The 24,107-nt window shown below is 40.2% G+C and overlaps 1 protein-coding gene across 1 annotated transcript in view; it reads left to right on the top strand.

Annotated features, from left to right (window-relative positions):
- PHLPP1 (PH domain and leucine rich repeat protein phosphatase 1) overlaps positions 1-24,107 on the top strand; it is a 140,486-nt gene that overhangs the window by 62,058 nt on the left and 54,321 nt on the right. Inside the window, exons 2-3 of the mRNA XM_030041782.2 lie at positions 13,103-13,299; positions 15,294-15,419. Coding sequence (XP_029897642.1) covers positions 13,103-13,299; positions 15,294-15,419 — 323 coding nt within the window. The remainder of the gene's footprint in view (positions 1-13,102; positions 13,300-15,293; positions 15,420-24,107) is intronic.

Genomic DNA, 24,107 nt, shown 5'->3' on the forward strand with positions numbered 1-24,107 from the left:
GCATATCCAGAATATGAATGAAATATAGGAGAAAATAAAGCTGATTGCTTTCTTCATCTTTTACTATTTTTGGTAAAAACATTCCATTGAATAATTTTATGGTGTTTCAGCTTAAGTCTCGTTGTCCTTTACACAGCTGAATGTGATGCGTCTAGCTATCTAGGAATTTTCTACTACTTAAAATGCCTAGAAATTAATTAGAGTATCTATTAAATCAGTTAACTTGGCAATACTGTATATGAAACTTCCATTTTAAAAAAAAAATCATCATCAATATGAATACTACTGATCTGAAGTATAATAGAATGATATCTGTTTGGAGGTTGGCAACATTTGGCATTTTGTAGCCAACACGCTTCCCTTGTGCAGAGTAAATAGTTCTGTTGTAATTAAAATTAATGATTGTTTTAGTCCTAATAATAACTTTCACTGAACAAATTTTTGTTTCTGCGATACTGTAAATGAAACTAAAGTGCTGACAATTCAGAGAGGATTAAAAAACAGCTTGCAAGTATAATATATCCTTGACCCTTTTCTTCCCTTTCTTGTTGGGGTGGAGGTGAAGATATTTGGAACATAGATAGTGTGGGGGGAAAAAAAAAAAAAAAGTCTTCAGGAGTCTCAGTTCGCCCTCAAAGAAGGGTGAGTGGGCAGAGGAATCAGAAGGATAGTATTTTGGGAAGGATTCTTTCAAAAATCTATCCAAATGCTTTTAAAGCTTAATGCTGCAAAAGTTTGTGAATGAGAGAGCATCACAAACTTTTCCTGTGGTTTTTCTGATGATGAAGCTTCATGTGTGTTTTAGAGAGATCAGCTCTAGCAGTGATCTCTAAACAATGCCTTCATGTTGTGGACATGTTGCTGTGTCCAGCCATGCAGTAGGTCTCTGGAAAGGGGAGACACAGGAGGGGATTCTGATCCACCTTGTCTTTTTCTTCCTATTTAGTTCAGTAAAGTGGTTGGTGAGATAGCACAGGAGAGGATTTCTGCCATTAAGGTACATGTTGGTAAAGTCCGGGCCATTTGCATTCCTCTGCATGGAAGTGACTTGTGAAGCAGCTTTCAGAAAACAAATGTGATGTGAACCCTTCCTTTGTAAGGACCTAGGCACTTAAGAGAATTGGTCAGTTAGAGACGGTGGATCAAAACCTGCTTAAATAAGATCTTGCATATTTTAGGTTTTTCCCCTGATTACAGGGTGGAGGGTTCAATGCAGTTTTAATGAGATTAAGATGTGCTGGACTTTAAAATGATGTGCATTGGAGGGGAGTGGTTTTATTTTTCTTGGTGTTTTTTTTTTTAATTTGTTTTTAGATGCTAGTATTGGACATGGATGGAGGGTGGAACAGTTTCAGTTGTTCTCCTTTTTTCAAAGTAAACAGTTTAAATACAATGTCTCTGTAGCCACAATATTTTTTCTGATGGTAGAGAAAGCATTCGTTTCTATGGCAGAAAAATGAAATACTATTATGGTCTGACCACAATCAATATACTTAAACAGACTTTCTTGTGCTGTATATTATACTGAATGCTGTCCAGCTGGAGTGCTCTTCTCTCTTGGTATTGAGAGGTCTTGGATTCAAATGCCAGTAAAGAAGGTGCTCAACTTTTCAGAATGGGGTCCTCGGATATGTAGATGGGCACTTCAGACTCTTCTGTGTATTTTCACTGAGAGGAGAAAGGTTTGACAAGCAGCCCCAGCTTCAAGTTGATCCTACCAATGTTGTACAAAGTACTCATGGTGGGTATTTACAGATCCCTTTCTAAAATTGTCAGGAACCAGGGTTAAAGTGGTGCTCTGATGAATTTTCAAGTTCCTGGGGTTGTTTTTAGCACACTCACTTTCCTGTCAAAGCTGAATTTATGAACTTGTTTTGATTTCTCCTAGATAACTTCCTGACTTAAAAGAGGTTTCAGGAACTCTAAATCAGCCTGTGTACTTGTAAAACTGGACCTTTGTACAGGGTTTTTTTCCTCTTGCTATGGATGTGGAAATTTTCAACGTTTTTCTTATAGGGATGTGTAGCATGAAACCAGAAACCTTGGAGTGTACTCAGCCTTATGAGCTAGCACTTGCGATTGTCCTTTCGCAGACCCTTGGAATGCTTTGAACAGAAAACTGATGGGTTTGGGGATGACTCAGATGTGTGATAGTTGATTTAATTTAAAAAGGGAATGGAAAAAGCCAATCTCTTCTGTTTTTTTCCTCTCCTTTGTAATAAAACTGTATGACGTGCACTCCTAGACAATTCCCATATGCTATCCAGTTACTTCTAGTCTCTGCGGTAGAAAAGAGAAGAAATGGTGTCAAACCCGGTATCTGTGGGCATGAGAGAAATCTTCTCTGCCTCTGTTTCCAAGGGTAGAAGGGCATCGGGAAAATGTTCCGTTTCATGTTTCTTCATGATATAAATCTCTCACTCCCCACTGTTTCCTTCTTCTCACTTTATAAAATCAGCTTTCCTTCCCTTGTCTTTTTTTTTTTCCTCAGGAATGGGGTCTGAAGTACAGAGTTTTGATATAAGTTGCCTTTTACTGTTGTCTATTTTCATGTGTTGACATACAAGTTTAATGTATGTCGATGGAATACAACCTTTGTCATGTAAACTTAAAAAAAGCAAACACTTGAATGACAGAAGTTGATTTAGAGCAAATCAAAGCGTGCATGTTCTTCAGCAACAAAACAAGGTTGTCAGCTATAAGCAGGCAGAAGTCGGGGTAGTGAAGCTTTCCAAGGGTAGCTGCTGATCCTGCCTCTCCTTTTCCATCATCCAGGCTTCTGTGTGATTCTTTGAAGCTGCTCTTGCTGATAAGAGAGAAGTGAAAAAGAAGGGCTGTTACGGGTGTTGTTAGGAACAGGCTCTAGCTACTACAGAGTTGTAGGAGAGAGGGGGAAAAAGACAACCAGAGAGAGTCCTCCTGCCTTATTGCAGCTCTCTTCCAGCTGAAGATGTACTCCGTGCCACTTACTGAACTCAAAGCTGCAAACCAAAAAGGCTCTTGCTTTGACTAGCTATTTGTAAAAAAAGGTTTGTATAAACAAACCACATAAAATCACATGCACGCAAAAATATTGGCTACTGTTATGTGGGGAAAGCAGCCAGGGTATAGACAGAAAATGTATGAACTGAGCTTACCTAGCAAGTTACAAGCAGATTGGCTGATATGATGGGGTAAGATTGGCTTATAGGGACATTGCCCAGCCAGAATTCCTTCTAGTCATAGTGTGGAAATCTCAAGTTGATGAAGCTGAATTTTAAATGTTTAGTGTTTAAGACTGTCAGATAATTCTCTCCGACTAATGTGCTCATGCTGTTTCTTCTGTGTTTTGTATTCTGCTGTCTTTGTGCAACTTTAAAGCAGTCACTCAATTTCTACCTACTGGTTCCTTTTTTTTTTAATTATTAGGTAATGCAGCTTTTGATTGTAGGTGTTGACATTTCCAAATCCAGCATTCTGGCCTTCTTTTTGCAGTGCTAAACTTTGGAGAGACTTGGCCAGACAGCATATACATCTTTATTGTTCCGTATCACAATTACTTGGGATTTTTTAAACTAGACCTAATCGAGATGTGCTAGTAATAGCCTTGCAATACTGTACAGAATTGTTTTGACATAAGCTGCTTATCAGCTGGGTCCTGTGATAAAACTTGAGTTTAGATTTTGATCTATACAATAATGCTGGTACAGTAGTCTATTGTGGGAAGTGTCATACTTAAAATGCTTTACCTTTACAAGGATTTAGATTACCACATACTTTTAGATATGTTGTAGAATACCTGACTTGTCTCTTCTGATGAAAGAGCAAGGAGAAAATCATTGTACTTGGAACTTGAATACATTTAACACACAAAATAGTTTAGTCGTCTTGCGTTGGCGGAATATTAGTCTAGAATACATTGAAAGATGGCATTTGTGTTATATATGAAGTTCATATGAAACAATCCTTGACCTAGTGTGCATATTCGTTCCTCTGTAGCTTTTTTTTTTTAAACATTTGACTACCCACATCTTCCATCCTCAGGGCAAGGCAGGTAGGGGTTTGCTCAACTTTTGCTGGTAAGGAGCACAGGTTTCTATCTTTCTGTCATAGTACTAAAACATATAGATGAACTTCTGCCAGGGTCTGTCATTGTTCCTTCTCAGAGGAGTGTGCGTTCAAGTAGTTATTTTGAGCTTACATTGCTGTGATTCATGTTGAACATCTAACACTGATAAAACCTGAAAGCGGCTGTTAACTTCAGTGCAGTTTTGCTCTTGAATTCCATCAAGACTCCAGCTTTGCCTAAAACAGTTGGTTAGCTCAGAGCTTTTGCCAATACAGCAGTTGCTTTAGACAGGATCCTTTGGGATGCCAGGGACTTTACTATGCTTGTGGCTTTATTGTGCATTGGGAGTATAATAAGTAGAATTCAATTTTGCATGACTTCACAAAAATAAATGTGCATTTCCAGCATTCTGTTCAGCTGTGCTTTATGGGGGCTGAGTTGGGGAGAAAGGGGAAAGATCAGCGGAGCATTCATTGAGTCCCATCCTACAGAAGCTGTATATGCTCTTCTGCAAGTTGTGGTACTACTGGCAAGTTTGTAAGGCTTAGCTTTTTGGCCCCATCTATTCAATTTTCACCTCTTTAATATCAGTGCATATAACTAAAACTGTTCAGAAAGTTGAGTTTCCCAAGGCCATCTTAATAAGGGATAATTTGAAATGTGTTGCTAAAGTATTCTTTTTAAGAAATATACGTAAGGGATGTGATCAGATACTAGCACAAATCTCAGCATAAGACTAATTCTGTTTTAAATTTACTTCGAGCAAAAATACTTGGGTAGAAGCTGTCACTGAAGAATTTCTTCAGTAGCTTCTTTAAATGAATCCTAAGTTCAAGATCAGAAAGTTGGTTTAGGTCGTACTTCCTGGAAGCCTCTAGACCAATATTGCAGCTTTTTACAACTTTGTTAAAGCCCAGGAGGAAGATGACATTTTTTCTTGATGGTTCCTTCTCAGGATATTTCAGTAGTTTTTCCTTCCAGAGGTGGCATATGGTGGTTTCCCAAAGGATTTGGTATTCAGTTTTGCTACTGAAGAGCAGGCAACTCTCTCTCCTTTATGAGCTTTCTCCAAAATGAAGTATTTGGGCATAACAGAATTCAGCCTGCACCCCGTTGTATTTCTAATGCAAGCAGAACTCGGGACATCAAGGGTGCCTTGAGAGGCTCATTGTTTTGCTGAAATAAACAAACCTGCCTGCATGTAACTTGCTTGAATTTCCTGCAGGCAAGTGAGATGGTTGGGAATGCGTAGGGCTGAGAGTTTGAATGTGAAGGACCTGTGTTTCAGCACCCGGAGTTAGGGATAGATGGGATGAAGAGTTTAAGAACAGGTGGGTTTTCAATTTGTTGGGGGTGGGTTGTGTTTCTGGGGTTTTGCTTATACATGCTGTACTCAACTGTAAAACCTGTCAAAATACATTGGAGCAACTAGATCTGGAATTCACTTGTTACAGTTGGAACAGCTGGATTCCAAGGTTTTGGGTTTGCTGCCTCTACATAGTAATCCAGATGAACTTCCAGGGTGCTTGCTTGCTTTTAATTGCAAGTAGTGTTCTCTTCACCACTACATATCCTACTTTAGTCTGTCGCCTTTATTAAGTTGTCCTAGTGTAGAAGTCGTGCTGGTTAACAATGGCTCTTAAATGAATTCTGCTGAATCATTGTTAGGTTTTTCTTCAGAAGATTTTGGCTTATGCAGGTTGATATTTGGCTTTTGACAGTAAAGCTATTGCAGCTATTTTCCACTGATAAATATGTGACACTTGGTAGAAAAGCTTTTCAAAAAAAGTAATTTTTGTTACATTTTGCCTACGGTATCTTTTTAAGTGTTGATACCATGGTTTTAGGGCTCCTGTGTGGAGGTGGTGAGTCTTGTGAGAACAAGGTCCAAGGAATGATCAAGTGAACAAACATTGAACTCTCAGTGGGGGGAAAAAGAGAGGGATGTTTTCTGCATTATGAGATTCATACAAACCTTTCCTCCAGTGAGGATTTAATGTAGGTGGAAGGCAGGATTATTGCTATAAAACTGGTAACTATGTTTTATTGCATCACATCATATAGTGATAATGCTTGTCTTTAAGGATGATCTTCCTGTAAAGTAGCAATATGTTTCACAGAGACTAAGGGCTTGTCTGTCTGCTACTGTGCCAGTTTTGTCTCGTAGTGAATGTTTCTTTAAAGAAAAAGATGACTTAACACAGTTCAGTAAAATCCAACATTTGTGGTCTGCTTTTGTTTCTCAGGTGAAAAGATAACAGCCTTCAAGTAGTAGAGCTTGAACTGCTAATTCCTAAAAGAAACTTAAACTACTTCAGAGCTTCTCCCAGCCCCCATAACAATACAGAGTGCAGCAAAATTGAGGAGTATAACAAGTAAAGTGTATGCTAATAGTTACATGCCCATAAGAACAGCATAATGGTGACTGAGTCCCTCTTCCACAGAGCAATACAGAATCAATCGGCAGCCTTGTGTTAAATCTGACAGGAATTTTTAAGAGTCTAAGCAGATTTGAGTGCAAAAATTCAACTGTTGGTTTTGGAATGGTTTGTCAGGTGAAATTTTGCTATATATATACTTGGTCTGCTACCTTTGCAAAAGCATTCTTGGTTGGTTGCTGGTAGAGGTGAATCCTTGGTCTTAGTTGAACATAAAACCTGCTAATTCTGTGCCTTTATTCTTAAATTGCGACAGTGTGGACCTTCACAAGGAAAAATACTTCTAATGAGCATGTAACTGTAAGTAGGCTTTCTTCATAAGTTTAAAATAAAACTGAGAGCAGTACAATAGTTTCAGAGTTTTTACTTGTGCTTTTCTGCTTCCTTTGCCGCTGTCTTTTTTTTTTTTTTTTGAAGTCCAACTTGCTGCTTTATTTTTATACATCTCATTGCTGCAGGCCTTCCCTGAAGTCATCACCGCTGTCCTTAGTTTGACAAGAATGCAAGGGGAAGCAGCCTTAAATGACTGAGAAGCTTCAAAAACATTGCAGGCAGTAGCTTCATCTGTATTTGATGAAAGGGTTTGGGCAAAAGCAGAAATCCGCAGAACGATCTGGCAGTAAGGGTTCAGCGACAGCTATTGTGGCGCGGTGTCCCGACGGCTGGGCGAAGGCGCTCGAGGGCTTTCAGCGTTCTGAGCGCGTTGAGGCCTCTTTGCACGCACGTTGAGGCAAGACCGGGGCTGAGCCTCGGTTCGCAGGTTTGCAGGCGAGGCGGGTGCGAGGTGTTCCTGGCTTCAGCTCGGAGGGACGGTGGGGACGGTGCTGCTGGTGCGAACTGAGGCTGCCACCCGCCCCGCTGATTTCGCCCGGTCGGTGGGAGGGAGCCCAGCTTTCCTTGGTGGGTTCGGACCGAAGGCTTCAAAAGTGGCTGGGGGCTTGGGGGTTTTCTTTTTCTCCAGCGCATGCAAGACTTGATGTTCACAGGATGTTAGCGTGTGAAATAGCTTATTTCTGAAACGGCTTGCTGAAAGCCGTGGGTGGGTTTAATTACATATCCTCTCCAGCAGCAGCCACCGTGTTACAGCTCTGGCCCCTACGTGCCATTCCTCCGCTCTCCACGCTGAACTACTCCCCGTGAGCTGTCCCTAAGGCCTCTCGGTCAGAAAGAGACGCAAGAAATTAAACCGGGCTGGTTTGTCTGAAAGGGCTTGGGGACAGCTTAGGAGGAGCAGCTGATGCAGGAGGGTTGAGGCAATGCTGGCCTCGGGCCCGGGCCCAGCGGCGCGCAGATGACGACCTCTGTAGCTGGCCCAGCTGCAGCAGGAAAAGGACATCCCTAAATTAGGCACTCGGAGTCATTCAGTCAGTTCTGAAAAGCCTCAAACTTAGACATTATTCCTACTGAATAACTTAAGCCTCTCTTACCACTGGTGAATACCCGAGGCGGCTCAGGGCGGGCAGTCTCTCCAGCTGGCCGGGCTGGCTGCGCCATGCAGGTCTCAGAGAATTTTTAGTTTTCATTCCGTCAGACCAATATTAGTAATAAAAATAAGACCCGCTGCACAGAAGTGAATGCGTTTCTTATGTCAACGCTTTTCTCCACTCTTATTTTGGTAATGTCTTAAATTGTTCTTTAGAGGCAGACTTTATTGGCTGTACTTTTCAAACAGGGGGGAATAATAAGTACTTGCAACTTAATCAGCCGTATAGCTGCAGAGAGTTTTTTTCCTGAGTACTTTTATGTCCCATAATGAGCTGGTATTTTATAACTTCTGATGGTAATGTATTCCATATGCCTTCCATCTCTGGGATAAAGAGCTTTACTCCAGAATCCAAAGCAAGTGGCTGTGGGTATTTATTTAATAAGGTTTGAAGTCTTTGCACTAAGCGGGTTGTCAGTACGTTGCATACCCGCAGCTTCCTCGGGCTGCTCGTGGTGAGGTCTTAGTTCTTTAACATCATGGAAAGATCGCTGGTGTCCCATCCGCGCTTCCTGCGAAGCAGGGTAGGGTTCGTGGTTCCAATGACAGTCCCCCCCATTTCAATCAAATTCCCCTCTTTTCTCTGTCCTTGTTCTAAATACCACTAGTTTCCCTCCAGGACTTGGGACAAGCTAAAACTGAGAGGAATTCAACCATGAATGTCAAGATAGCCAAATGAGTGGTCTGCTCTTAATTCCTTGAGGCGTCTCCTCTAATGCCTCGCACGGAACAAAAGTCCTGTTGTGGGGGTGCTTAGGAGTTGCTGTAGTCTTGGAGTCCTGACAGGAATGAAAAATAATCTTTTTATGGTTTCTTGCTAAAATACTCAAAACTGCTCTGGTTGGGGTTAGCATTTGAAAAACATTTTCTGGTATGCAACTCTCCTAGATGTTCTGGCGTATTTGCCTCCACTCTGATCGAGGCAACAATAATTATCTTGTAAGTTTTTGGCAGGATTCAAATTTATGTTCAAGTCACAAAGGATCATCACTACCATTTTATCTGCATGAGTGTTGGCTTCAGTATAATATCACAGGCCCCTGTGAAAACTCAACTGCTGCCTTCGGGTATAGTTAAAACTGAAGAAAAATCTGAATGTGAATCCTGAAGAATCAAGAGTCTTCTAAATTTTGAACAGGAGGTCTGCGAGGCAGATTGAGGAACATAATTTCAGAACTGCTGATGCTTTTACTGAAAGCGGTGCTTTCACTGGCACTGGTAGGTTACCTCAAAAATAACTGACTTTTGGTGGTGACGCTATGGTTATGCCATAAATTGTGGTCTTTGATCCTTAGCCTTAAGTCACTCTGATAAAGTCCAAATTGCCCCATGCATCCCTCCTGTAAACTTGGAAGGCAAAGGTCATTTGCCTTCTCATTTGATTATTATCGAGGCCATAGGAAAGGCTGGTACGCTTCTGAGCCCTTCCCTTCTCCTCCGCTCCCCAGCCTGTCCGGGATGAGCCCTCTTGCTGGAGCCATGCTGTGGGGCTGTCTGAGACCTCCCTGAAGTGAGGAACAGCCAGTGTCAGCATTGCTTCACAGTTTCCAAGTCCCATCCCGCTTCTGCTGTGGCAGAGCTCGCTGTCATTTAAACTTTCCTTGCTTTTATGCTCTCCTGGCAGCAAATATCTGAGCTCTTTAAAGCTGCAAGCTCTGTCCAAGCTTATCTTTCCATAGGCAAGGCTGCTGCTTGTCAAACAGCTTTTGCTCACGGTTACCTGCAAAACTTCTGCAGATTTAGGAATCTCGTTTCGCAACTAGTTGATATGTCCTTGAATAACCTCTACTTAAAATCAAAATAAGCCATCGGCTTTTGGCTTCCCCTCCCCCCACCCCTGCTTGCATGATAGTAGAACACTGTGATACTATCAAATCTCAGTGATTACAACCCTTTAGCAGGAAGAATAGTGAATATGTGAGCAGATTGCATCTCAGGCAACAACATGTGATCCAATATTAAACATGGCTTTTTCAAGTTACAGAATCAGAGAATCGTGGAAGAGCCCAGGCTGGAAGGGACCTCAAAAGATCATCTGGTCCAAACAGATGGTTGGTTATGTAGTGAGGTAGACAAGAATAGGAAGAGAGAAACCATTTGCTTTAATGAAATAGGCCCAGTATTTCATTTCTCTACATTCTCATCAGGAACCTTTTAGCTTTAACATAGCAAGTGGTAGTACTTGCTGGGAAAAAGCACCTTAAATCCTTAGAGTCTGAAGGGGCTGTTGTTTAATTTTTTTTATACTTGCAGGAGTAACTGAAGATTCTTACCCCAGTAATTTTCCCATCAAATCTGAAGTTTGAGAGAAAGTACAGTTCATACCTAGCATGAATACTTCCAGTGATAGCTCTGTTCCAGCTTTTCTAGTAAACATTTACTGATGATACTAATTGTTACTGTGACTCGTGACGTTCGACCTCTGTGAATTTATATGAATTTTGAAAGAACTGCCTTTTAGAGACTTCAGAGTAGTTTTATGGGTCCAGCTGTGCCTAACGTCATGTAGCTAGTCCAAGAGGGTCTGGTCCTAGAAAGCAGGTTTCTCAGGCTTCTGATTTTTTTTTTTTTTTTTTCACTGTAACTTTTCTGAACACTAATTTTTCAGCACCCTTTGTGGAGTGTGGGCACCCAGTATGGTAGTCCGCTATTCTAGGTACCACTAGATTAGGCAGTGTAATGTTACTTCTGTATTGCTGCTGAATGCTGCCATGTTTTCTGCCAAGCCTCTTGTCTGCAGCACTGTAGCAGGACCTCATCCTCTTTGTTATCCACCATAATCCTGAAGAACTTCTGAGGTTTGGTGTTTTCCAGGACACAGGTCTGCCTGTATTAAGTGTGAATTATGCCCTTTGTTCCTGGATGGGTAAAGATGCATTTGGCTATATTAAAATGCTAAATGAGCTTGGCTTCCCAAGGGATTGAGGTTGTGCTTTGCAATCCTAAGGGGTTTAATCAGCAGTGGGTTGTTCTTTTGCAGTGAAGTTAGAGAGCATACAGCCAGAAACAGGCCCTGGAAGATGACTGTAAAATGTCATTTTTGAGGTGGAACTGCCCACACTCCTGACAACTATTCCTTACACAACCATACTATAATACTTAACAGGCACTTTTTACTCCGTTACAGAGATTTCATTGTTTCTGTGTGTGGTTAATTCTTTAATCAATGCTTCATGGCATGGAGTCCATTGTTCTGGACAAGGTAGGTAAATTATCAGTTACTTTAGCAACCACATTTTTCATATTCCAAATGTAAAGTTTGATTCAGCTTTTGTGTTTAATTAAGCCTGAGTTGCTCTGTGTAACTCACTTGTATTCCCTATCAGGCTTTCTGTAGCTTTGCGCAGAATGGATGCCCCGTTTCCCTCTATTCTGTTGGGCAAAGTGTTTATCCACAGCTTCTGTTGTTGGATTTGAATTTGCTTGGCAGTGAAATTACTGCTTTCTTGGGGTACCTATTTTTGTATTAGATGCTGATACCCTGTAGGCATTAAAGGTTCAGCCTTTTAGCTTCAAGCAACAGTGATGTTCCTGCAGATCCAAACTGGCAGACATCGGTAGCCTAAATGCTAGTGTTTATTAGAGCAGAGCAAGGCTTGAGGGTAACTATGCCAAGTCTTGGCTCATTAAACCAGCAGGAAGATTCAAGAAGGCTGCTTTTAAAGATAAGGGCAAGAACTGGCGCAGGGTAGGCGGGGGTGAGAGAACGGCAGTGGGTAGGCCACGTGGTAGGTGTCTTCTATCTTCCCATAGATAATTTGAAGGCAAGAGCAGACTCATTGAGACAAATGAGCTGTCATACAAGCAAGAGTAATAGCAAGCTGGAGTAATAGTGTGCAGCACTTGCCACCGCTGCAGTTTAATTGGCACTGGTCTGAAATATCGGGGTTAGAAGACAGGATCAACTTTGCTTTTCTAGACTCCTAACTAGTTATTAATTCCTTAATTTTTAAGAATTTTGCTAAAGATTAGTGTAGGAAAATGAGTGATTTATCTTTTATCATGATAGGGAAGCTACTTGGAATTAATGTAGCCTTTGGTTTATTTATCCAGGAGAGCTCCCTTCCAAAGTTTCACCAACACTGGTGTTCTTACAGAAATTTGAACTGGTTTAACTTGAACATGATCACCTCTTGTTTCTGTTTGCAGAAGACTTAGTATATTTGGATAACTCAGATCTGCGCTGGACTGTTTAGGGTTTGATAGGGTAACTTGATGTGGATAAGTACTTCATATTAGAATGAGTAAATCATGCTTCTTCCCATTTCTATCCTAAAAGAATGTGGTCCTGTAAGAGTAGAGATGAGATGCTTGTCTTTGTGTTGCCATTGTTAATGATGGTTTCTGTAGAGTAGAATCTTATTAATAGATTAGATTAGTAGCGTCTGAGCCATTTAAAGTCATTTAGCAGATTTGGTCTAATTGATAGCCTTGCTAATAATCTGAATTATTATAAATAGCAAATTCATTGTAATACAGACAAAAGAACTTCACTCTTTCTAATGCTTTACTCAGACTGAAGCAAGGTCTTTGAGGGGTTTCATCTAGGTTGTATCTGTTTACACTGTGGCTGGGTGTACTATCTCTGCTGTGGGGTTTGGACTGAACAGGATGGGCTGGAGAGAGTAAGAACTGTATTCTTTGGGAAGCTATTGAAGCTATTCAAACCATGACCTTAAGGATGGCTAGAAGAGACATGAAAGCGCAAAGGTGCGGGTGAGCATGCAGTACATCACCCCCTTTTGCAGTTACCAAACAGTCAATGTGAACTCAACAGTAACCAATTACTTACTTACTGCTGAGGATGAACATTTGATTTCCAGGTCCCATGGAGAAGACCAGTACCATTAATTGGTACTTCTGTGACTACTGCAGATTATTTAGTGTGGTCTGCTCTCTGTGATACCAACCTGTCATATACTTCTATTTGTGAAAGAAGCCTGTACTGAAGCCGATACTAAATTACCTGCTTGCGTGGTACTAAATTACCTGCTTGCATGGTTTTGAAGCTGTGTTTCATTTGTTGTGCTGCGGTCTGTAGCTTGAAAACTTGCTGATGAAGTCTCAGGATGACTTGAGAGAAAAAGGCAAAGATTTTCTGTGATTAAGTGGATGCTTTTGTTTCTATTTCAGGAAAGCCCCACAGCATTGGCAGCTCCGAACGGATTCAGCTCTCAGGAATGTACAATGTTCGAAAAGGGAAAATACATTTGCCAGTCAACAGATGGACAAGACGCCAAGCTATCCTTTGTGGAACATGCCTAATTGTCTCATCAGTAAAAGAAAGCCAGACTGGAAAGATGCATGTCCTCCCTTTAATTGGTGGAAAAGTAAGATGTTTTATTTTATGTATTTGCTTGCTTAACCCCTATCTCTTTATGCAGAGAAGATTGCATTCAATTATGATGATTCTGACCCTCCCAAAAGCTTGTTTCTGTAAATGGGATTATCAAAGTATACAAATGACTTTTGATTATGGTCAGAGCCATATTTAACAGTTTATAATGTTTGGATTAAAATCCTAAAGAAAAGCAAGGGAAAAACATTGTTTCTTTTTCTTGTGTGCAGTGTTAAATGTTTTATACATGCAATAGTACACAGCCAAAGGATACATGGAGCTGTATTGTGTGTGATCTGTACCGTACGTCCTCATCCAGGCTTTATCCATGCTGGGTTACTCTTAAGGTCTGAAAAGTTACGAATAAGGGCGTGGACTTATTTTTAACATTGGGGTTTTTTTGCGTGTTCAGCATTGTATGAGTACTGGTCTGTTGTAAGCTAACAGCAACAAACATTTTTACTTGTAAAAAGCTGAAACTGGACTTTTTTCTGATTGATTACATCTGAAACCTAGGACGTCCAGTCTGAACACAAGGAAAATTTTGTTTTCATGGTGAGGGTGACCAAGCACTGGCACAGGTTGCCCAGGGAAGTTGTGGAGTCTCCATCCTTATGGTCCTGGTGAGCTGGCTGTAGGTTGTCCTGCTTGAGCACTAGGATTGGACTAGGTGACCTCCAGAGGTCCCTTCCCACCTCAACCATGCTGTGACTCCGTGAAACTTTAGTGAAGACTGTAAGACCTAGTAGTGTTTCAGAACACTATTATTGGCTTGATTAGCCAAGGTAATGGGAAGAGAATCATTAGCATGAGGATGAATTTACAACTGAAGTAATGCTCCTTTACCTTGCATACTGATAAGTTTGATTCTTAATAGTCATCGGGAGAGAAACAAGCTTCACAATGCTATATATGCGGACTAGGGCTGATTCATTAATATTCTATACTAGCAATGTGGAAAGTAGTGCCGCCTTCTAGGAGCTGTTTTTCCTATCTCCTTTCATCATGATTCTTCACAGGATTCTTCAACTCTTCCCTGGAAGTACTGAAGTAGAGACATTGTCCTCTTTTTAGCAGCAGTGGGTGAACTTTGACAGTGAATTGTATTCCTGGCTGTAGCGCACTAGAGAGGACAGGATTCAGGTCCCCCATCAGCCTTCTCTTTCAGATGAAAAAGATTTTTATTTTTTCTTAAATTCAAAAAGAGAAGAGATTGTGTACTTGTTTTTTTAATTGCTTAATATGGAATTTCTAAGTTGTTTTTGCACAGAAATGCCTCGTGTAAGGTAAAACATGCAGGCTGTGTTAAGCAGAAAGTTGACAACAAATTTTAAAAGAAAAGGAGAACCAAGCTGAGAAAAATGTACTGAGGGCTTCTGCTGACAAAGCTTGGGAGGAGGATGCTTGGCACAGAACTAAGTGTTTTTTAAATTATCGCTCAAAAAATATTCTTCCTCAACCCCATAAATACTCTGCATTTCCTGGTTTGCAAAGGCTTTCCAGAATGCAGTGCTGAGACATTGAGACCATAAGTTGTGTGGGACTTCTCGTGTATGGTAGCAGAATGATGTATTCTGAGTGTTTTTTAGCAAGTTGAAAAATGCCAAAGAATTAAATTGGGCTGTAAGAGAAGCATTTTGTTAAGCCTGTTTTTAATAACCAGGAGTATAATTGTACTTTTAAAAGTTGTATAAAGACAGCCTTAAATGTGTTTCACTAGGAAGCCTTTTATGGTGCTCAGTCTTTCTTAAAATGTTGATGTTCTTGGTGGTTTTTTCCTTTGGTTCATTTGTCCTGCTGTTCTCATTCCTTGCTTGTGTAGATTTCATGAATATTTGACAGCCAAGATCCAGCTTGATTGCTTGAGAGGGTTAATCCAACTCTACTTGATGAGCTCCTCTTGGGCACACTTTAACTTTGCCCTGGGGACTTCTGAAAAGAGGCTTTTGATTCTTGTTCACTGACAGTTTTGTGTCTCTACTGTAGGTGGAAGAAGTGAAAAAGCACCAGCACTGTTTAGCGTTTAGCTCCTCTGGACCTCAAAGCCAGACCTACTACATTTGTTTCGATAACTTCACTGAATATTTGCGATGGCTTCGACAAGCATCAAAGGTGAGAATAGTGCTAATTCCTGCCTGAATGGAATGTTTGTAGCATTTCCCCCAGTTCCGTCTTCTCCACGCAGTGATATAGTGCCTCTTCTGGGTTCATTGTCATAAACTGCTGCTGCTGCTGTTAGTGTTGCACAAAAAAACTCAGTTTGAGAGCTCTTGGTAACAGGCAATAGGAAGGTGAATTTTTCTGCATTTATACTGAGACTTCTTTCTACCATGGTTGTGTAAACAAAGTGCTGTGCTGGACTTTCTCCCTTTTCTCATCTTGATCCAGCTGGATTGATGGAGTGAGATCGTTAGAACAAAAGAAATGACAAATATAACTGTCAAAATTTCAGTTTAAAAATTTGTTTCGGTGTTAATAAAACATAAAATAGTGTTGGATTTTTTTAATTCATTCCTTGCACAGAGCCTAAAGATGAAATTTCTAGAATTAAGGATTTATTCTATTGCTTGGAAATGTTGCTGAATCTCTCTTTAGTTTTTTAACTACTTGATTTTTGTTCTTTTTAATAAGCAATCATTTTATGTCAGTAAAAAAAAATTACTAACTAAAGCCTTCATAAACCAAATTTTATACTGTGCTTAGAGCACAATTTATTATGGGAGTTTAGGTCCTGCATTATTTCATTTGACTCCTCAGTTCCACTTCGTTGTTGAAAGGTTTTTTTTGCAATTACCTGTTTTATTTCTTAATCCCTGCCACTTTTTTGATAAATCCTCTTTAAAATAATTTATGTATCTTGAACCATTGTATTTTTATATTTTTAACACACAAGTTATTTTGCTGTGCTGTCAGCCCTCTCTCTTTGGTTTTCTAGTTGGGCCTAAACTGTCCATTAGTTTTATACTTGATAGGGCTGTCTGTTCATGCTCTTCATGCTCTTTACTATGTTAAAGCAACTTGGTTTTGTGTGGTACTACTTAGAGATATTTATGGCACACTAGATCTGTTCTGTCTTTTTAGATTGCGATAATGTATTATCCAGCCTATTGCCCGTGGAACAGCCTGGGTTGTGGGCTTTTTTAAGAGGTTTGATTGTTATGTCAAACTTTCTTTGAGCAGTAACTATTGCACCTCCCAACACATGCATCATTTAAGATGTCCTTTAGTTTTTTTTCTAGTAAGTTTTAAAATTCTTTTTGAAGGCGCTGTTCTGGCATCCCTGCTCAGGTCTGTTACGGCTCAAGGTAAAAATCCCCAAGGCATGTTTTATGAGATGGTGAGGCACGGTCTGTCAGGTTTTAGAGTTCTTGCCGCTTTGTGGCTCTCTCTGGGAGAGTAGTGCCCTTTCATCTCCAGAGGCTTTGACATCAGATAAATGAAAGGCAAATCTAATGAGTGAGAAAAACAGTGGAAAACAATGAACTTCAGAAGTAGAGATAAATGGCCAGAAAGCCCCTCTGAATTACTGGCAGCATAAGCTTGTTCTGTGCCATGCTGTGCTTCTCTCTTTCTCTCTGGTTCACCCAAATGACTAACAGCATCGGGACGATAGCCAGCATGAGAACATATCCCCATGCACTCATGATAACCTCCCATTTTTCTTATGTAAGAGTAGAAAGAAAACACATAGTCTCAAGTGTCTTTTTAGACTGTCAGAACTGAAGAAACTCACTATGCTGTGGTTTTCATTGGTAAAACATGCTTTGAGGAAAAAATGATGCTTCGTTTTCCCCAACTCCCCACCTTTCAGCCCCAAAAACTGAGACTTGGCGTTCTGGATTCATGGATTTTGAAACAGTACTTTGCCACTTCAAGTTGCTTTTTTAATGTTTGGGTTTTCTATCCTTAGACTGAAAAAACATAGAGACAAGCATGATTGTATGCAAGGCAGTTGTGTGGGAGGTACTATGCAGTAACACTGTTTCTGAAGAATAGAAACAGAGAAACTAGTAATGCTGCAAAAAGTAACTCAAATTTCCTGCAGCTGATGCTGTTTGTGTCCAAGTGCTAATTGTAAGGTGCATCATCCCTGATCTACATGTAGAAATAAATGAGAAAAGGTTTCATCTTCAGCTCTGTAGTTCAGTCAAGCTAGCATTCTCACATAGGAAAAAATCCCCAACATTTATGTGAGGTACTCTGCCTCAAGTGTTTGGAAGCTACTCAAGTTCAAAGAAGTTGAAATGTTCTTGTTAACCAAGAAAATACCATGTAAAGCATTGTATGTCTAAAGGCAAGAAAATTGAGGAAGGGAGATGTTACGGCGCTCTAACTCTGAGCTCCTAGTTGCTTGTTATGGGCTAGGTCACATGATAATTACAGATTCCTTTTTAATCATGGTGTTGTATATAGTACTTGCACTTTTGTGAATTATTATGAATAATATTTAAGACTGTTTTAAATATAGATGTTGTTTAATGGCATTCGTTTTGAAACTGACATTTGTGTTAACTTATGTTCAGTGGTAGTTTTTCTGCAGTCCTTCATGTTCCTCATGTGTGCTGCTGAAAACTGAGGCTTCTGAAACTTACAAGTGTAATGAAAGCTTTAATGATAAATTTTAATGCAGAAGGAGATCCCTGGTAAAGTGTTTCATTACAGTTGCTCAATTCAGTTCTTAACTGTGAAAAAAAATTTTCATGTCTGTCTTCTGTATACTTCAAAAGAGCTAGAAGATGATGTTATTTTAACTTCTAAATAACAACCTTAATCTTGAAAGGATACCTTGCAAAGAATGCTTGCTCTGCAGTCTTTCTCCCTATAGAATATTGGCAATGTTGACTTTTTAGTGGTGTTCCAGAATGAGAGAAATCCTAACACATCACTCCTGCAATAAGTATATGTATGCTAGAGAACATTTGAATTCATGTTTGCAGAGACTTGGGCTCAATTTAATTAAAAATGAGCATTGCTTCTGTATAATCTGATTCATTCTAACATTGAAATCTATCTTAGCCAAGACAGCTCTCATGCTCTGCCCCGGTAAATTTTTGGAACGGATTTGTGAATAGGTGTTAGGATTGGTTTTCCTGTATGTGTCTGTCCTGAGGTGAACAGAACTGTTTTCAGGACAGACTGGAATTATTGCACAAATACTGACCTAAATATCAAACTTGGTGACATACTTACTCCAAATAGGTCGCTTTTAGATATGCTGATTTAGCCTCAAACAGAATAATTTTAAAAGCTGGAAATGTGGCTTGTTCGTTAATATTGATAGTTCCATACCACAGTGCATTTCTTTCCTTCTACTTTCCAAATACTGGAGCCCTAATTAGGGAAGCCCAAAAGGAAAGCAACAACAAATTTGGTCCTTTGTGATCTAATGTTCATTCTGTTGCCAAATGTTGAAAAATAAGCTTATGCAACTGGGAGGGGGAAGAAAGGGACATCTTCATAGCTTTAAAGAATTTTGTCTGCATAAAGTTGGCATGATGGTTCTGGAACCCACACAATTACTTGCAGAGCGATTCTCATCTACCACTGTTTACTACTTGAATGTCAAATGCAGGAGGACAGGTGAAGAATGTGCAGTTAACAGTGAAGAGGACGTGATGAGGGCTTTCCTAGTTTGCCACTTCCAAAACCTAAAAAGCTACACCCTTAATGTAGTAGAAGAGAGAGAGGTTTTACGTATGAGGTGTTATTGAGTGGTGGAACTTGCTGTTGTGAAGCTTATATTTGGGACGTGGTGGCTAGCTCCTGCTGTTTGACACTTCTAACAGCCAAACTTAGTTTAATGTTTTTCAGCATGTAAAATTGCTGTGGAAGTGTTGACTACTACACAACTCATGACATGAATGGTTTGGCTGGAGTAAAAAGGGTTATCAGTCCTCCATGTTCCAAGACATACAATTAAAATGCGATATCAAGGTCTGTCTCAGAAATTCAGTATTGCAGAGCTTAAGCAGGGATGTATTACAGAATTTTATCTTCTTGGAAATAGCGTGCATCACTGGGCATGCTGAGACGGGTTATCTGACCCCGCAGAGCTTCTCCCCTCTCGGCTTTAGAAGAGCAGGAAGTGTGTCAACAGCTTCATGCGACAATTATTTCCTGCTTTAGTGCTCAGTTCAACTGGGCAGGTAGAGGAAGAGAGGTGATGAGAGACGAGGTCTATAAATAATGCATGACTGCCTCATGTAAGCTGCCTGTGCGTGGCCGCACTGTATATGTAGATAGGTAGAGATGTACAGGCACACAGCCGTATGTGTGTGCACACCGTCGGCTGCTTCCCAGGCTGAGTTGCACAGCTGTGGCTGTAGTGACAGTGTGTTTAGTGGGAAATAAGCTATTGTGTGGGGCTTAGGTGCCAGGGTGGATTTGCACCTATACACAAAAGAACCCTCCTGTTTAAAATACGAAGAATATCCAAAAAGAGATCCTTTATTTAAAAACTAGCAAGCTTAAGAATTTTCTCCTGCGTGCCTTTGTATTTTCCGTTCCCCGTTTCAGTCATCTTTGTCTTCAGGTCTGCAATGGAAATGCATGTGGTGTTCCAGACGACCCTAGCCTGCTGTGAAAAAGGAGAGACTAAATTATGATGTCAGTGTACATTATGTTTAAGAAGTGCTAAAAATAGCAAGAATAGCAAATTCAAGGGAGAAGGGTGTGCTGCCATATTGGTCTTACTCCTTTCATGTCAGTGAAGAATGCTCTCTTCATTTATTAGCACCGTGAAACTAGCAGAAAACAACAACTGATTTGAATTTAGTTTATACAAGTAAGTAATGCGGGAGCCTCTACAGCAGTAGTCTCCATATTTCCTCAACTTGTGTAGAGACGTACCTGAAGCAGCAGTGCAAAATCAACTTTTTAGCTTTTTTCTCTCAAGTTACCTAGTTCTGACCAGCTGCCTCAGCCTTCTAGCTATTTTTTCAGTACAAGTTTGACAGTTGTGTTCAGAGACTATGTTGTGAAGTGTGAGTCTGAACCGTGTGAAGAGGATGAAGCTGATCTATGACTCTAGTAATACGATTTTTATTTCTGCTGAGGAAAAAAGGTCAGAGTTTTGACCGCACATGAGCTTGGTGTTACAGACCATATTTATATAAATAAATTCTATAGAATTTAAAAATGTATTTCTGAACTTGATTGCAGTTCTGCAAATATATTTCCAAAATAAGAGACCAAGATGATCAGCTTGTGCAAGTGTTTTACAGGAACGGTGCTGAGGAAAGGCAGTGAGCAACAATTGAGCATTACTGCTAGAGATGTACCCGCTTTTCAGCTGTGCTTCATCCACCTTTGAGCCTAGTGAAAGATAATCAACTGTGGGACTGCCTTTTCCTTCAGCACAGAAGATTCTGCTCCTTAATTAAAGTGATGGGTAATAAGCCATATCCACTTGTGCCTATAGCTTCATCTTTATTTCAGATACTGTCAGATGCTAATGTCTGACTTTCTCATAATCAGGCATGGTCAACGAGGAGAAAGACTTAAGTGCAGATTCCAACTTCAGTGTGGAACACAGACTTTGCAGAGCTTTTTAATACAAAATACGGCCTTTAGCCTGTAAAGAAGGCTTGAAGCCACTAGTCTCATGGTTAAATTAGCCCTATGTTGTATTTGTATTTCCCTTGGCTTGCCCACTAGCCGATTGACCTGTTTCATATGTTTCTAGATAGTATAATGATCTGTAACATCTTTACAGAGTTCATCATTGCAGGGATTTTTATTACCAAACCTTAGTTGTCTCTGGAGGCATTAAGGGCAGGCTTTTCTAATGTTTACTGGTCAGAACCAGCTCAGAATACCTTTTTCCAAAGCCTTGACCACAGAGCGATGCCAATGGCAAGCGTAGGGAAAAATCATACGCAAGGATGAAGTAGTTTATTTTAAGTTATTTGGGATGTTACTTGTTATAGTGCTGCCAGTTTATACTTTAGAGTCACTGGATGCAGCATCTTCTCTCCAGATGTCTGTTTAGCCTCCTAAGCAATGGATATCCCTCTTCTGGAGGAAAATTGTAGAGAACTTTACCTTAGTTTCCATGAGATCTGAATTTCTAGATGAGTGTTTTTGCTTTTACCTTTGGCTATCGGTTATTACCTTTGGCAATTCTACAGACAATTGTTGCGTGCAACAAACTTACTACTTGTGTTGCAGTTAGGAGTTTCTGATCTTTTCTTATAACTCTGTAGTCTTAGTCCATGTGTTTGAATGTACCATCATGATTGTGGGCTACCGTGTTTATGTGTCTGTTGGGGACAGGTTGGAGGTCTGGGGCGTGCTGGTTGCTGAGAGGGTGACCATGCAGTAGCTGGTTTGTTTCTTATGCCAGTAGCACTTGGAGGCTTGAAAATGAGTTTCTATACTAGTATGACCTAAAAATGAGTTTAGTATAATGCCAACATCAGTGGCATCTTTTGAAAATAGCCTTTAACCAAATCCAAGGCTCTGCAAAAAGCTTAATTTTCTTTGAGGATAACAACTATCTGGGTTTCTTCACATTTGTGAGACTAAGCAGCACCATTAGCCTGTTTGCAACTGTTGATTCAACACCTAGTGAAGAAAAAAGAACCCTGAAAGATTTTCTTTTTTTCAGTGGAGCTTTTTTTTGAGCTGATCCTTACTTACAGGAAACGTGATGACTCTAAGTTTAGTACAAGGAAACCATTTTTTCCTCTAATACCATAAAATGACAATATTGAGATAATGCTTTCTCTAAAAATAGATCCCTAAAAATAAACCCACAGCTTCCTTTTGGCAGTGATTACAAGTACTCGAATGTAAACAAACCTCTGGTTTCCATGTGGAACTTGACTTCCTTTTTTGTGTGTGTACAAAATCTTCAATATGTGGGACCTTTGCTCTGTAGTCGTATCTGGTTGTTCTTGCTGTGGGTGGCTTCTTGTCACCTCAAGTCTGAAAGCAGAAGATTGGGCAAAGCAAACTTAAAACCGGTTTTGTTTTTCTTTTGATGGTAACACTTGAAAGTGTTCCTCCTCCTCTTTCCCCACAAAACCTATTCTTTTGTGCCTTTTGTTGTTAGAGGTTAGTTGATGTTTTGGAAATGAACTTCTGAGTGTGTTTCAGTGTAGTCTCTCTTAATGGTTCAGGAGGGAAGCTTGGGGTTTTGGCTCAAGTGATTAGTTTTCCATGTCAAAATAGTTCAGCTGATTCCAAAGTGGTATAATTGGTGACTTCAAGCTTTTCTCTTAATTTATGTTCTAGAGAAACAATGGCTTCGCTATTTTAATTTTTTTTCTTTTTCCTTGCTGAAATTTAGAGAGTCTGTAGTCCTTGTTTTGGACTTGCTGCCTTCAGCTAATAATAGAGTAGTTATTGAAGTATTGCAGCCGAGTGAGAACAGAAAACTAGGTATCGCCCACACATCTGGAATAGCTTTCAAGTAATGTCTTTTGAAGCCTCTAAATCAGGTTCTGATATTATTGAAGCTGAATTTTTGCAGCTCTTGCATAAATACAGGAAAGCATCGCCATGGCTTACAGCTAGAAGCTCAGTGAGGTGTCGCAGATATTACCTTTTAAGGTGTGTTCAATCCAGGAGGATCCCAAAGTGTTTTCAGTAATCTCTGGGGGTAGAAGGGTGGGAGTGAGCGGGGGAATGTAACTTTGCTCTTAATGAAGCTCAGGGGAACTAAGTGTCTGTGGTGAGCAGACCCCATGAGGCTGGAGGGAGTTGCAGGGACTGACATATTGCACAGTACTTCGGTATGTCTAAGGTGATAACTGAGTTGGCCTTGAAACTGAATGGCTGTAACACTGAGAGCCTTTCTAAGTAAAGTCTAGCAGGGAGGAAAAAAGGAGAGGCATTATTAGCAAAAACTAATTTTAGGGACGTTTGGTCTCCTTTGGCTTCTTCAGTCAGTAGAGAAGGAGGAAGGTCTCTAGGGAGAAGAGGAAATGAGTGCTGGAGACCAGTTTTAGGCCCTGGGCCAGCAGAGTTATATTCGTGATTGTATTATAAAACACTTGGGTCAGAAGGCCTTTCTGAGTTACTGTGAAATAATGGCACAAAAAGAGTTCATCTCACTGTAGAATTAATCCATATGATGCAGTTGTACAGGAGAACCTAGGTCAGAACCTGAGGACCTAGCATAACCTCTTATTTAAGACAAACAAACAAAACCCCACAACCCTCTCCACGTGGGACTGGGGAGACTCAGGCAAGTGAACGTCTATTGGAAGTCTCGCTGCCAAGTGTCTGAAATCTATAGTAGATGCTGAAAGAAAGTCTTTGCTGGAGGGCTGCTCATTGCGAAGTCTGCTTGCTGGCAGTACAGCAGCTTCTTTTGGTAAAAAATTATATCTAAAACAAGTTGTAAGAAGAAAAAGGGGTATTTCTCAATTATTGTGAGACTGTCACCTGTTTTGCAATATTCACAGATTAATTGTTTTCAGTCAGACTGTTTTAAGGATGCTAATATTCCTTGTTCCCACCAAATGGAGATTCACATGTCTGAATTATAAGTAGCTTAATGCTACAGTTAATTACTGTCCCTTAACTCCAAGTTGCATCTTAACCCTTGTCCTTGCAGGGATCTTATCAGTGTAAACATCCCAGCATGACTACCACCAAGGTAACAGTGCTGGTATCACTCCCTGTGTAATATTGATACCAGTACCTGACCTCTAAAAGAAGAACACTTTTCCTCCTGGAAGAACAAAAATGCCCATATTCTGGTAATGACTTCAGATAGTACCAAACATTTCCAAATGACAGGTGACAAATGTCACTTTTTTTTTTTTTTTTTTCCTTGACAAATTCTCACAT

This window comes from Aquila chrysaetos, chromosome 18 (assembly GCF_900496995.4).
Source record: "Aquila chrysaetos chrysaetos chromosome 18, bAquChr1.4, whole genome shotgun sequence".
Taxonomy (NCBI): Eukaryota; Metazoa; Chordata; class Aves; order Accipitriformes; family Accipitridae; genus Aquila; species Aquila chrysaetos.